At 34.1% G+C, this 13192-nt stretch overlaps 1 protein-coding gene across 3 annotated transcripts in view; it reads right to left on the bottom strand.

Annotated features, from left to right (window-relative positions):
- Positions 1-13192, bottom strand: part of LOC126890521 (E3 SUMO-protein ligase PIAS2) — a 101258-nt gene that overhangs the window by 11715 nt on the left and 76351 nt on the right. For all 3 annotated transcript variants that reach the window (XM_050659521.1, XM_050659520.1, XM_050659522.1), the window contains one exon: positions 13009-13176. In XM_050659521.1, coding sequence (XP_050515478.1) covers positions 13009-13176 — 168 coding nt within the window. The remainder of the gene's footprint in view (positions 1-13008; positions 13177-13192) is intronic.

Here is a 13192-nt window from a genome sequence, read left to right as displayed (position 1 = left end):
CTGCACGCCGAGGTTTGTCCTGGTTGGGTCAGAGAGAGCAGCATATGTGCCTCCTGATAAGAGACTAATAAGTTTCGAAACCGGTAGAGGTGCTTGCTGCACTCTCTGATTGAACTAGAATATGATGCGGCTGTAGTTTCGTGTTGCAACGAAATTGAAAATGGTTATTCATTTTTAATTTTACATTTGTTTACAGTTTTCTTCCATTTTTCTTCGAACTTGTCCTAGCTTTTCTTTTTCTCATTTTTGGCTATTTCTTTAACCTTAGTCATATATTTTGTATCTTTCATATTTTTGTTGCGTTTTTTCTTGTATGTATTCTTTACACAATTTCTTGTTTTATTTCATTTCGATTTTTACCTTCTTACTCCACCACGGTGTTCGTTTCTCTTGTCAATGGAAATATTAAGTTAATTGAATGAATCTCATGTTCTTCTTCTTCTTCTAGTGCCTAGCCACTATCGAATGATGAAAATAATTCTGGCAATGATAATTTTATTTGTTGCTGCTCTGAATAGTCCCGTGGTGAATGTTACCTATATAATTGAAGGATATTCGTCTTCGGCCAACGTCTCTCTTATCTTGAACTTTTAATGATCCAGCAGAAGAGATACCAGAAAGAGTGTGGGAAGAAGACGGATATCTTAGCAACGCAAAACAACTCTAGAGCAGTTGCTATGAAAATCAAAAGCATCCATTGCTACCTAGACGTAGCAGTTAAAGACGAAGGTTTGATTAGGTGTTACAACTATCAATACCAAATGAGAGAAAATTGGTTGAGACAGCTGAGAAGCACGTAGGAATATTTTACAATATAATATGGCAGACTGAAGTGTCGTTAGTACCTTTTAACAAATAAAAGACTAGAAGGTTCCTAACCGAATTCCTGAAAGGAACAAAACTCAAAGGACAAAGAAAATTGTGATGATGATACCAGAAAATTAAAATAGTATGAGAGCTGAGAAGACTACCGGCACACCACATACCTTACAGACTTCTAATAGTGACATTAAAAGTTACCTCGCGAGAATGGCTACAACGCGTTGCAACAACGTCTGCATTTTAATTATTAGACAGTCTATTATTGAATAAATATTTTTTTGAATACATTAACAGTATGATTAAAGGTTGATTCAGAACAACAGTCAAGTCACAACCAGATACGGTACAGTCACTGCCCGTCCGATCGCTCTGTGATCAAGATCGCCAGCGATCAAGACTGCGGTATGTGCACTTAAAACCGAGAAATCGGCTCTCAAAGTTTTTTCTCAGGACTCATGTTTTTTTGACAACTTTTTAACGCAAAACATGTTCTAATGATAGTTGAACATTATTTAAAAATATATTCTTAAAAAAAATCATGTTTTTATCAAAGCTGTAAATAAAAAGTCATATACCGCGTTTTAATTGAGCAGCGGACATATTACTGGATCAGAAATAGTGGCGTACCTGCATTTTATTTACAAATAGGATTTTTTAGAAGGAAGAATAGTTACCAAAAAAAGAAAAATAAATAGCTTATAATTGTTTATTATACACGCAAAGTACCTACATGTCATGAATGTTCAAAATACGAGGTCGCAACACGAGTCTCGATAAAAACGCGGTAAATGCGCTGTGCTCAATTAAAACGCGGCAAGTACATGGTACTCGCTAGCACATACCGCTTTTTAGTTGAGTACTCTGTAGATACCGCATTCTAATTAAGCAGCTATTAAAATTTAGCACATACGGCATATTCCAATTTGTTTATTTTGGTAGTAAATAAAATGATAGGGCTTTCAGACATTACAGAAGCATAAATACTGTCACAAAGAAACCACATATAGCAAAAACTCGATTTTCAATTTTTTTTTGCAGGTACCGCGTTTTAATTGAGGACGGCAGAGGTGGTGTGAATATGACACAGTCAATCAGTAACCTGTTTTCAGTTGACCTACATACCATATTTTCGTCACTTGTTTCGTCGCTTTTGTTAACAATGTAGGACGAAAAATTAATTGAGTGCGTTCGTGAATAAAAATTATACTACCATTTATCGTATTCATTGTATTCTGATTCTCAGCGGAAATTAAAAACATGATAGGAAGCTACTGTTTATTCACATGCCAAAAGAAATTATGTTCTATTATACAAGGAATTATATTCAGGACTATACATCAAAAATATATTTTTGAATGTTTCTTAGAATACAAAACAGACAATATGAAAATTGTGGTAGGGGAGCAAAGTATGCTAAATGTGCAGTCACTCGAGCGCTTTGGGGACCTATTGGGTTGTGAAGAGTAGGTCCTAAAACCAAAAAAAGTTAAGTAAAATTTTCCAGTTTAGTGGGGACTTGTCCATTTTTAATTCAATTTTCCATTTCCAACAATCGTTTTTTTAGAGTATAGTGCCATCTATCCATAATTCGAAAAAATGTCTCGAATAAAAATACTTATTTTTAAGAAAGGAATCCAAATCTGCAATAAAAAATGGGGGCTCCCATTTAAGATTTTAAAGTAACCCCCCACCCCACCTCCGTGGGGGGTCGTGTTTGGTGCCATTCGAAAGATTTTTCAAAAATACTGAATAAGTTGTAAAGGTTAATTAGGTAATTATCTCAGGTTTTAGGGTGAAATACAGTGAAAATCACGATAATCGAACAATAAATGGTGTATTTTCGTCTTTACGGTACAAACTCTGAATGCTAACTAAACCAAAAACTGAAAATAGGGTCTTTGTGTCTTTCTTGGGTACATCTGTTAAATATTAAAGATAAAAACACAACACTCCAAGGACACATATTAGGGCATCAGGCCCACACAAGTAGCGGTTCCCGGAAAGTCATATGTCCCGCTGGTTCCTTACCGACGCGTTCCTTACATAGACGACGTAGAAGGGGGGGGGGGATGGTTTGTTACAAAGTGTATTTTTCAGTTTTTCGATCTGATGTTCATTTCGCGAAATATCGCGGATTCGTATTTAAAATATTAAATTTACCCCCACCCCTCTCCGTGAGAAGTCGTGTTTGGTATCCATTCGATAGATTTTTGAAAAATATTGAGTAAGTATTTTTTAGTTTTTCGATCTGTAATTCATTTTGCGAAATATCCGCTATTTCTTGTGAAACTTTGTGACTCACCCATTTCCTTACTCCCCGCTCAAATCGTCAGATTTTTGAAATATACACTGTTTTGCATGTACTTAATTTACCTTATCTTAATCCGACGATTTCGAGTTTTTCTAAGAATACATTTTTCTTTTGGCCACCCTTAACGAACTCCCCTGCATTAAGAGCCAATATATGGTAGAGGTACATTTTCAGGGTACAAGGTTTCTCCCCATGTAATAATCTGACGCGCTCGAGTAACTGCAAAAATACCCGCTTGGGCTCCCCTACCATTGTAGATTTTAATCCTATACCAGATATAATCACCATTCACATATTGTCGTTATATGGTTCATTTAAATTATCTCAGAAGAATGCAATAATGGAGTTCATTCGTTGCAATAGTTAACACTCTCTAAAGACTCAATAATCTTGATCGACCTGAATGCTGACGTAGACTGACGATGATCTGCCCGGACTGTGTGTGTGAATGGGTTACCCCTCGACATGACGGCGATTTGACTATGATCTGATCGTACCGTGACTGTTGGTCTGAATAAACAATAGGGCTTTTCATCGCTTCTCATTTGTTTCGGGCACTTGTCATGTGTCACATGAATGTATTATACGTGGGTGGTACAATAAATACTTAGCCTCTCTGCCCGATGGTCCTACCCTATTGTTGGAGACGGCCTATGTTAAAATATCAGCCAAATCGACCTCGTAGTTTTGTTTTGAGCGCATGTGTAAGCAGGCGTGTCTGGGGATTTTAGAAAAATGAAAAAGGAGCAATATCTGTCGGTGATTCGACTCTTGTTTTTAGAAGGGAAATCCCGCAGCGAAATCAAAAAGCGTTTGAATACTGTAAACGGTGACTATTCTCCTTTGATGGAAACCGTCAAAAATTAGTTTAACAAGTTTCAACGTGGTGGCAAATCGTTTTTTTGATAAGTCATTCCCAGGCGCCTCGAAAACGGTTACCACTGAGGATAACGTGAAAGAAATCCACGATCTCTCAGTAGGCATCTCAAAAGATCTCGGTGGTTATATCCTGCATGAAATTTTGGGCACAAAAAAGCTGTCGGGCATAAAAAAGGTCGCAATCAATATGGCGACGTTGAAATGCGACTTTGCGATCCTTGTGGATTTCAGCTGAACTAACTAAAGGACGTCACTAAATTTAGATAGGTCGCAATTAATTTCGACTCCTCAAAAGTGGTTGAAATTATAATTTCGAGTCGATTATTGTGACACGGACATGAATGAATGGCCGACAGCCCGAAAACGAGGTTAGGTATAGTTTAGGAGATGTGTTTTGTTTGTTTCTTGCAAGGAAAACTAAAGCAAAAGGTATTAATATGGCTGGGTTTTATGGAAATTTGCTGGTTTTGGAGGAATTAGATGGAATAGTATTAAATTAGAAATATAATAACTGAGAATATCCACAACGTGAATTATCAACTCAATGAAAGATGTAAGGTAATAAACTGGGAAAATTAGTATAAAACAAGGAAAATTATGTACCAGCTATTTTATTGCTGGACATGCTGGAATCAAATCTTAAGATTTCATATATTAGTAATATAGCTATGCAAAGTCCGCAGAAAGTGTGCTATTTGGTTTATAAACAAATTAGCGCTCCGAAATATTTTTTCAATTATTGCTCTGTAACTCAGAAGATTTTAACGTTAAACCAAAAACACTCACATAAAAATTCACTGTAATTTAATTTTACACATAGATATTTTTTTTCGATTTGGGAAGAGCTCTCTGAATAAGACAATCTCATAGTTCCTTTCACGCAGATGGACCGAAGACTACAAGCTGTTATCACTGCTGATAGAGATATTACAAAATATTAATTTTATTTTTACATACCTAAATTTAGTATAGTTTTGGTCTTCCAGGCTCTAGCTTTCTTTCGAGTTTCTTGTTCCCTCCATTTTTTATTAATAGAAAAACTGTGGTTCTGCTTATGTTAAAACGTTTTGCTGCCTCTGGTAGTGCCCAGTTATCTTTTAACTTGGTTACAATTCTTGCTTTAATATACATATTGTTGAGGTAAGTCGTTTGTTTTATTCCTTAATAATAATAAAAATGATAACAACAACCCTATTTTATGTAAAAACTATCATTTATATACTCTTTATAAAATGCAGAAATTCAAAAAAATATAAAATTTTAGACCTTAATAATTATTACAATTTATGAATTAACATATTATGTAATCAGTTCTGAATAGTTTATTTATTTTAACTGACTTTGACAGTCTGTCATAATAAATATAATATAATCTGTCATAATAAATATAATATAATGTCAGACCAATCAAATACACTGCTCAAAATAATCAAATCTTACTAAGAGTCTTATCAGTTTTTTTAGAAACCAGCTGTACAAAGAGAACCGGAATAAAAAGGTAATGGTTCAAAGATTGAAATCCTATTGTTTATAACTCTGTCACAAATGCTGGTCAAATTTGACTGGTTATACCTGGAACCACTCCTCGCAATTCAATTTTTTTTCTTCGAAAAGGGCACAAAAGCCGTGCCCTTTTCAACAGCGTTAACTTAATTTAATTTAATCTAATATTTTCTGAGGAGTTATATTTGTTTATAAGCCAAAAAATTGTTTCTTTATAACATTCCTGAGACCGCTCAAATAGTCCAATTTCAATTCTGTAAAGTACGTTGAATAGGTATAGTGCTTTTTTCTACGAAAATCATAGTTATTCTGGTGTATCATAATCTTTCTTTTTATTATTTCGACCGAAATTCGAATGAGTTCATCAGTGTCACGGAAGCCTACTTTGCAGACCTCGAAAAAAGGTATTTTTCAGACGGGTTAAAAAAGGTGGAGAATCGTTGGGTGAAGTGTATCGATCTAAAAGGAGACTACGTTCAGAAATAAATCGTCACTGTTCCAAAAAAATTGTTTTCTTGTTGAAGGCTACATACATCGGACCACCCTAGTATGACACATTAGAAGTGCCCAAAACAAGTAAGAAGCGATAAAAAGCCCTAATCCGTCTTTGAATATTATCATATTCTCACTTTTCCTTAATAAAAAATTGCAAAAAACGCTTTATTTTGGATTTCTAACAGAGGTCTTAATACTTAATAACGGTACATGTGTATCAAAATTGACAAATTTTCTAACAAGCGCAACACAATCAATGAGTCTTCATTATTAAAATTCTTGAAATTATAAAAAAAATTAAATATCTAAATAAACGAAAGCGTTACACGCCTTTACTAACGTTAATGCGTACATTTTTAAGTTGAATATCACTTACAACTAATTAAAAAAATATGTAAGAGCCTGACGAATAGTACATTTTAGAGCGAATTTTGCAAAAATGGTGCGGCTGATATTATGTATTAGGGTGAATAGCAGCTTTTGTTAAAATTAATGAATATAAATTGGTTAACAAATTAAAGACTAAAATAACACGACGGTCAATAAGTCTCGGCCTAACTAGTAAAACAACATTTTTTTACAAAAATTATTCTTTATTAATCAAAATAAACTTCTTTAGCGGCGATACAATAATACCAACCTTTTTCTAATTTTTCGATGCAGCCCATGTAAAAAGATTTATCTTTGTAAAAATAAAAATGTATACCACTTTTATTCATTCAGTTGCGGTGCGAAACCAAAACTGTCTTAATTTTTACTCAGATCAGAGAGTGCAGCCAGCACTCTTATCGACGATTTCACCTCTTGTTAGAGGTTCATCAGAGACTGCATAGGCTGCATTTCTCTGGCCCAGGTAAAAATCTTCGACATATCCATCTCCCACCGCAACTGACGAGATGGTAGTAGGTGCCTAGCGGCATCTGCTAAATAAAAGACTAAGTTTTTCAACCTAATAAAAATATTTGTAAATTAAATATTTTTAAAAGATTTTTAATTGAAAAACTTTATTGGCCCATTTCCTGGTGACAACCTCCAAGGCTTCTACAATATGCAAGCCAAATGGATGCTGCAGTGAAGACTAAAGGGAAGGAATTCTACACTATGCAATTCACAACCCCCGTCTGCAGCGTGGTAAAGTTCCAACGGAAAATGGACCTAGTTACTCTATAGGAGTAATACTAATATAAAAATAAAAATGTATACCATTTTTATTCATTCAGTTGCGGTGCGAAACCAAAACTGTCTTAATTTTTACTCAGATCAGAGAGTGCAGCCAGCACTCTTATCGACGATTTCACCTCTTGTTAGAGGTTCATCAGAGACTGCATAGGCTGAATTTCTCTGGCCCAGGTAAAAATCTTCGACATAAAAATATTTAATTTACAAATATTTTTATTAGGTTGAAAAACTTAGTCTTTTATTTAGCAGATGCCGCTAGGCACCTACTACCATCTCGTCAGTTGCGGTGGGAGATGGATATGAAATTATTAAAGAATCAATAAACAGCCGTGTAACGAAATTTATGCACCAACAAAAATACTGATCACTCTAAAATGTATTATGTAGACTCTCTATCACCTTTGTAAGCAGTACGAAACAACACAAGTTCCTCAAGAGATCAACAAGTTACATAAATAAAAACAATTAATACTAAATATGTTTCACATAATCTTAACAGTACAACTAAGATAATTACAAGGCATAATTGACGCTATGAGATGCAAAGTGGTCTAAGCCCAAAATACAACAAATCAACTACAAATGAGAAAAGCGGTTTTTAAATTTTAGACATTTTCACACTGGAATTACACTGTTAATGTTAGAGGTTATATTGTAATTTTTTTGCAGAACAATATAGAATTCTGATATATTTTTTCAGGAGTTAATTGGGTATAATATGGACAATTTTTCCAAAAAAATGTGGGTTAGGCCACCTTGCTTTTTCATATAGGAAGCAATAGGTGGTTTAGGCCGTTTTGGCATACTGATAGTAAGTAAATAATAATTCTTGATTATACTCCTTTAACGAATGGATAACAGATAAAATCAATAAATCACAAACTTTTATTAAGAATAATTGAAGTGGGTACATTAAATTTCTACACACTTAAAAGTTTGATGGACTGATAATGCTATTCCGGCGTTTCTTCTACAGGGTGTAACAAAAATGTAGGTCATAAATTAAATCACATATTCTTCTTTCTTGGAACTCCTTATGCCCCTCAGGGGCGTCGGAGAAAATCACATATTCTTAGACCAAAAATAGTTCGATTGAACCTAACTTACCTTAGTACATAATATGTGCAACAAGCTACAGCCCTTTGAAGTTACAAATGATACTACAACTAATACAACTACAAATGATATTGAATATTGTAGGAAATTTACAATTTACGATGGTGAAGTGTCTCATTGTTCAGGTCGACCATGGACACCTAATAAACTATGTAAGAGGCATCAAAATATTTCAATATTATTGTTGTCTGATATAACGAGATCCGCTTATAACGACGTAATTATTCCGACATTTCAGTCCTCGTTAGAGAGTCTGCTGTATTAATAATTTAATTTGTAAAGATAAGACTTGTAAAAAATTAAATACAAAGTGGTTTTACCGGTATTAAATAACTAAATAAACAAAAATACATTCTCATGTCTTATGTTTTCCTAAATGGTATTTTGTATACTTGAAATTAAAAATAATTTGCACATTTTAAATGCAAATTTTTTTTCAACTATACAATGTTTTTTAATCTACATGTACATTTTCCCACCAACATTAATTTTTGAAATTCCCGCTTGGATTAGTTCCGGTGCAGGCCTCTGGGATAGCTGTGTTTTTCATATTTAACGACAGCGTTGTCATGAAGCATCTATAGAGAGGTAGGTGATCTGTGAGTAAGATCATGCTGTGGCTGTTTACTTATCTCTGCGTCAAATTGTATACCATCTCTGGCACTATCTGCTTTTCTCTGATTAAGTTCACGACCTAGACTAAGTTGCTTTTTTTAATCCTGGACTGAAGAGGGACCATAGGACAACGAGCAGGAGGAAGACCGAGACTTAAGTACCAAGACAACTTAGAGAATGATTTAAAATCTATTGGAATTAGAGCATGGAGAAGAGTTGATACAGGATTGTTCTGAAGAAGGCTTTGGCTCATAAAGAGCTGTCACGTCACTGATGATGATTAATTTTGGATCATTTGTTGACTTCAGCTCCATTTCAAAGATATCACATCTTTTTGGAAACATATTAAATACCTTCTATTCTAAACAATAATAATTTCCTTTACAGACTGTTTACGATGACAAGTTTAAAATTAAAAAAAAAATCAGATGTGTTTCTTTTTATTGATAACCGTCAACTACTTTCATATGCATATGGTCCAAGAGCTGTGAGACATTTTTGAGTAGGTATTTTAGGCAACCTGAAAATTTTTCAGGTGACTCTTCCATGATAACCTAATACAAAAATGCCGGTCTGGCTGGAGGGTAGCGGTTATTTTCCCCAAAAATCCCCCCAAAGTTAAACAAAAGGGTAAAATTGTTATTACAAAAAATATCATTGACGTGACTTTAAAGTAAATTTAAATATTAAATATAAAGAAAATAAACAGGCCAGGCGATTTAAGGGCGATTTTAACTCTGCAAGATACTTGCATGGGCGCCCCAGGATTATTTTCAGGGGATGCATCTGAACTTCAGAAGATTTCATCTGAATCTGTACATACTATTAACGAGTATAAAATATACAACTATACATGCATAGCTATGTATATTCCTTCCGGACAGGGAGGTGCAATTGTTATTTTGACAGGGTATTTTTAAATATTAAAAATAAATATTCTAAAAAAGACAGGTTTATTTTGTTGGAATTTTCCAACTGCCAGGTGATTAAACAAATTACGCGTGCATAAAAATGAAAAGCGCTATAGGTTAGCAGCAGTGTGAGAAAGATCGTATATCGATAGCTGTTTGCGTCCTCTGTTGTAGCTAGAAAAATCACGTGACCTTTAGATATCCATGTTGTTGTTTCTCGAAACGTTAGAATAATTATTATATATTATAGTTTTCTAATTTTTCTTAATTAAAGAAGAAAAAAATACGTACTATACAATAGATTTTGCAAATATGATAGAAAAAAGCCAAATTTATTATTATAAATATATAGGTAGAAAAGTATAAAACTATAAACTAAATTAATTCTGTGTCCGAATCTTGTACTTCTTCTTCAAAATCCACATCTGAGCTTAAATATTAATTCTCTTCTTCTTCGTCAGACTCCCCTCGAGACTAAGATTCCTCTTCTACATGATCTGTAAATAGTTGTAATATGTATGTAGAATTATTTAAAAATTAATTAGACATTAATTAGATGAGTTGCTACGTATTCTCGGTCCATTTATACGGAGTCGAAGCCTGGACAATCACGGGTGCATCTGAAGAAAGACTTGCCATTGTGGAGATGTGGAGTTATCGAATAATGTTAAATATATCATGGACACACGTAAAAAACACGGAAACATTAAGAAAGATGAAAAAGGCAAAAGAAATACTCAACACTATGAAGGAAAGAAACATGACCTACTTTGGTCATATACTAAGAAATAAAAAACGTGATGTGATTGGTTATATAAGGAAAAGTATTAAGCATTTTATGTAAGCATGTGTTGAGTATTTCTTTTGCCTTTTTCATCTTTCTTAATGTTTCCTTGTTTGTTAAGTGTTGTGTCCATGATATTTTTTACATTATTCGATAACACCACATCTCAACAATGGCAAGTCTTTCTTCAGATGCGCCCGTGATTGTCCAGGCTTCGACTCTGTATAAAAGGACAGAGAATACGTAGCAACTCAATTAATTAATCACTGATTAATTTTTAATTAATTCTAAATACATATTACAACTATTTACAGATCATGTAGAAGAGGAATCTGAGTCTCGAGGGGAGTCTGACGAAGAAGAAGAGAATGAACATTTAAGCTCAGATGAGGAGTTTGAAGAAGAAGTACAAGATTCGGACACAGAATTAATTTAGTTTAAAAGTTTTATACTTTTTTACCTATATATTTATAATAATAAATTTGTCTTTTTCTATCATATTTGCAAAATCTATTGTATAGTACGTATTATTTTCCTTTTATTAAGAAAAATCACTTAAAAAACTATAATATATATAATAATTATTCTAACGTTTCGAGACACAACAACATGGATATCGCCAGGTCACGTGATTTTCTCGAGTGAACGGACTCGCTCAGCTACAACAGAGGACGCAAACAGCTATGGGTATACGCTCTTTCTCACACTGCTGCTTACCTATAGCGGTTTCATTTATATGCACGCGTAATTTGTTTGATCACATGGCAATTGGATAATTTCACCAAAAAAAACTGTCTTTTTTAGAATATTTATTTTTAAAATTAAAAAATACCCTGTCATAATAACAATTGCACCTCCCTGTCCGGAAGGAATGTACATAGCTATGCATGTATAGTTGTATATTTTATACTCGTTAATAGTATGTACAGATTTAGATGAAATCTTCTGAAGTTCAGATGCACCCCCTGAAAGTAATCCTGGGGCGCCCATGCAAGTATCTTGCAGAGTTAAAATCGCCCCAAAATCGCCTGGTCTGTTTATTTTCTTTATATTTGAATATTTAAATTTACTTTCAAGTCATATCAATGATATTTTTTGTAATAACAATTTTTTCCCTTTTTTTAATTTGGGGGGGGGGATTTTTGGGGAAAATAACCGCTACCCTCCAGCCAGACCGGCATTTTTGTATTACGCTATCATAGAAGAGTCACCTGAAAAATTTTCAGGTTGCCTAAAATACCTACTCAAAAATGTCTCACAGCTCTTATACTAATAGTGGCCTAACCCACAGTACATGTGGGTTAGGCCAGAATTACGTGTTGAGGTATGAAAATTATTTTAAATGCAAAACGAACTTAGGGCAACATCTACCAATCGGTAGCCAAAGGTACTTAATCTGAAAATACTTAAATAAGGGATAACTTTAATGTAACAAACGCGTTTTGGTAAAATTGTGGGTTAGGCCACTGTGTATCTCATAGCGCCAATGATCTTTTCGCATTACTCATTGCAGATTAGTAATTTATCAAGCAATCGGTATCTTCACACAAATTCACCGACAATACGTATTAGTATAGCACTGCTAAAAATACTTTTCAACCCAAAATGATGGAATTGGAAAATCAAGGAGTATACAAGATCCTTTGTGAGGACTGCGACAAATCATACATCGGACAGACCAATAGAAGAATAAAGATACGACGAGAAGAACATGGAAATGTCATCGAAAGAAAAGTAGGTAAATATCTAGTAAAAAAAAGGTTGGAAACATTCTTTAGGTTATATAAAATAGTGTCAAAGTCAATAAAAAATAGTTCTGCAATATTCGAGACCGTTCATCTAAAATACAACGCGTTGACGGATAGAACGTCTATAGACGTCTAATTTCCATTAATGTAATGTGACACAACGTCTACAGAACTTGCATTTTTCCCTATTCTACTTTGCAAAGTACATATATGCCCGGTTGCACCAACAGATCTTAAGCTTAAGTCGAGAATATCATAAGAATTAATATAATATAATTATAATATATAACAATAAGAAGACCATAATATAATAATAGATATAATTGATAATAAGGTAAGAATCTAAAATTATGATGCAACGTAAGTGATACTCAACGAGGCCCTATCTATAAGTAGAGCTTAGCTAAGCTGGAGCTTAAGATCTGTTGGTGCAACCAGGCAATAGTGTCACAACACTTGCTTATACATTTGACGCACTGTCCGTCAACGTGTTAAATATAAATTCTTAAGGAAATTCTTGTGTTGTTTCACTATTTTACAATCAATTGTTATCCAAAGAACAAGTAATTCACTGTACTTCTTGTTCAGCTTCGACGTAACATACCCTAGGTTTATTTCTAAGAGCTCTTGAAGGTGCAGACGTACCTGGTTTGGGAGCTACCGCTCTAATTTTAGCGGCGGGTTCTTCGTCATCGGAACTTGAAAAGGTCAAGTCTACTACATCCCTTTTCTTGGATTCTTCTGGTTTTGCGGCATCCTCTGTTTTGTCAGTTGTGGAAGTAGGAGCGGCACCGTTATTTGAGCTGACTATTTCTGAAAATAATATAAT

The sequence above is a fragment of the Diabrotica virgifera genome, chromosome 8 (assembly GCF_917563875.1).
Source record: "Diabrotica virgifera virgifera chromosome 8, PGI_DIABVI_V3a".
Classification (NCBI taxonomy): Eukaryota; Metazoa; Arthropoda; class Insecta; order Coleoptera; family Chrysomelidae; genus Diabrotica; species Diabrotica virgifera.
This window is presented reverse-complemented; position numbering and strand designations above follow the sequence as displayed.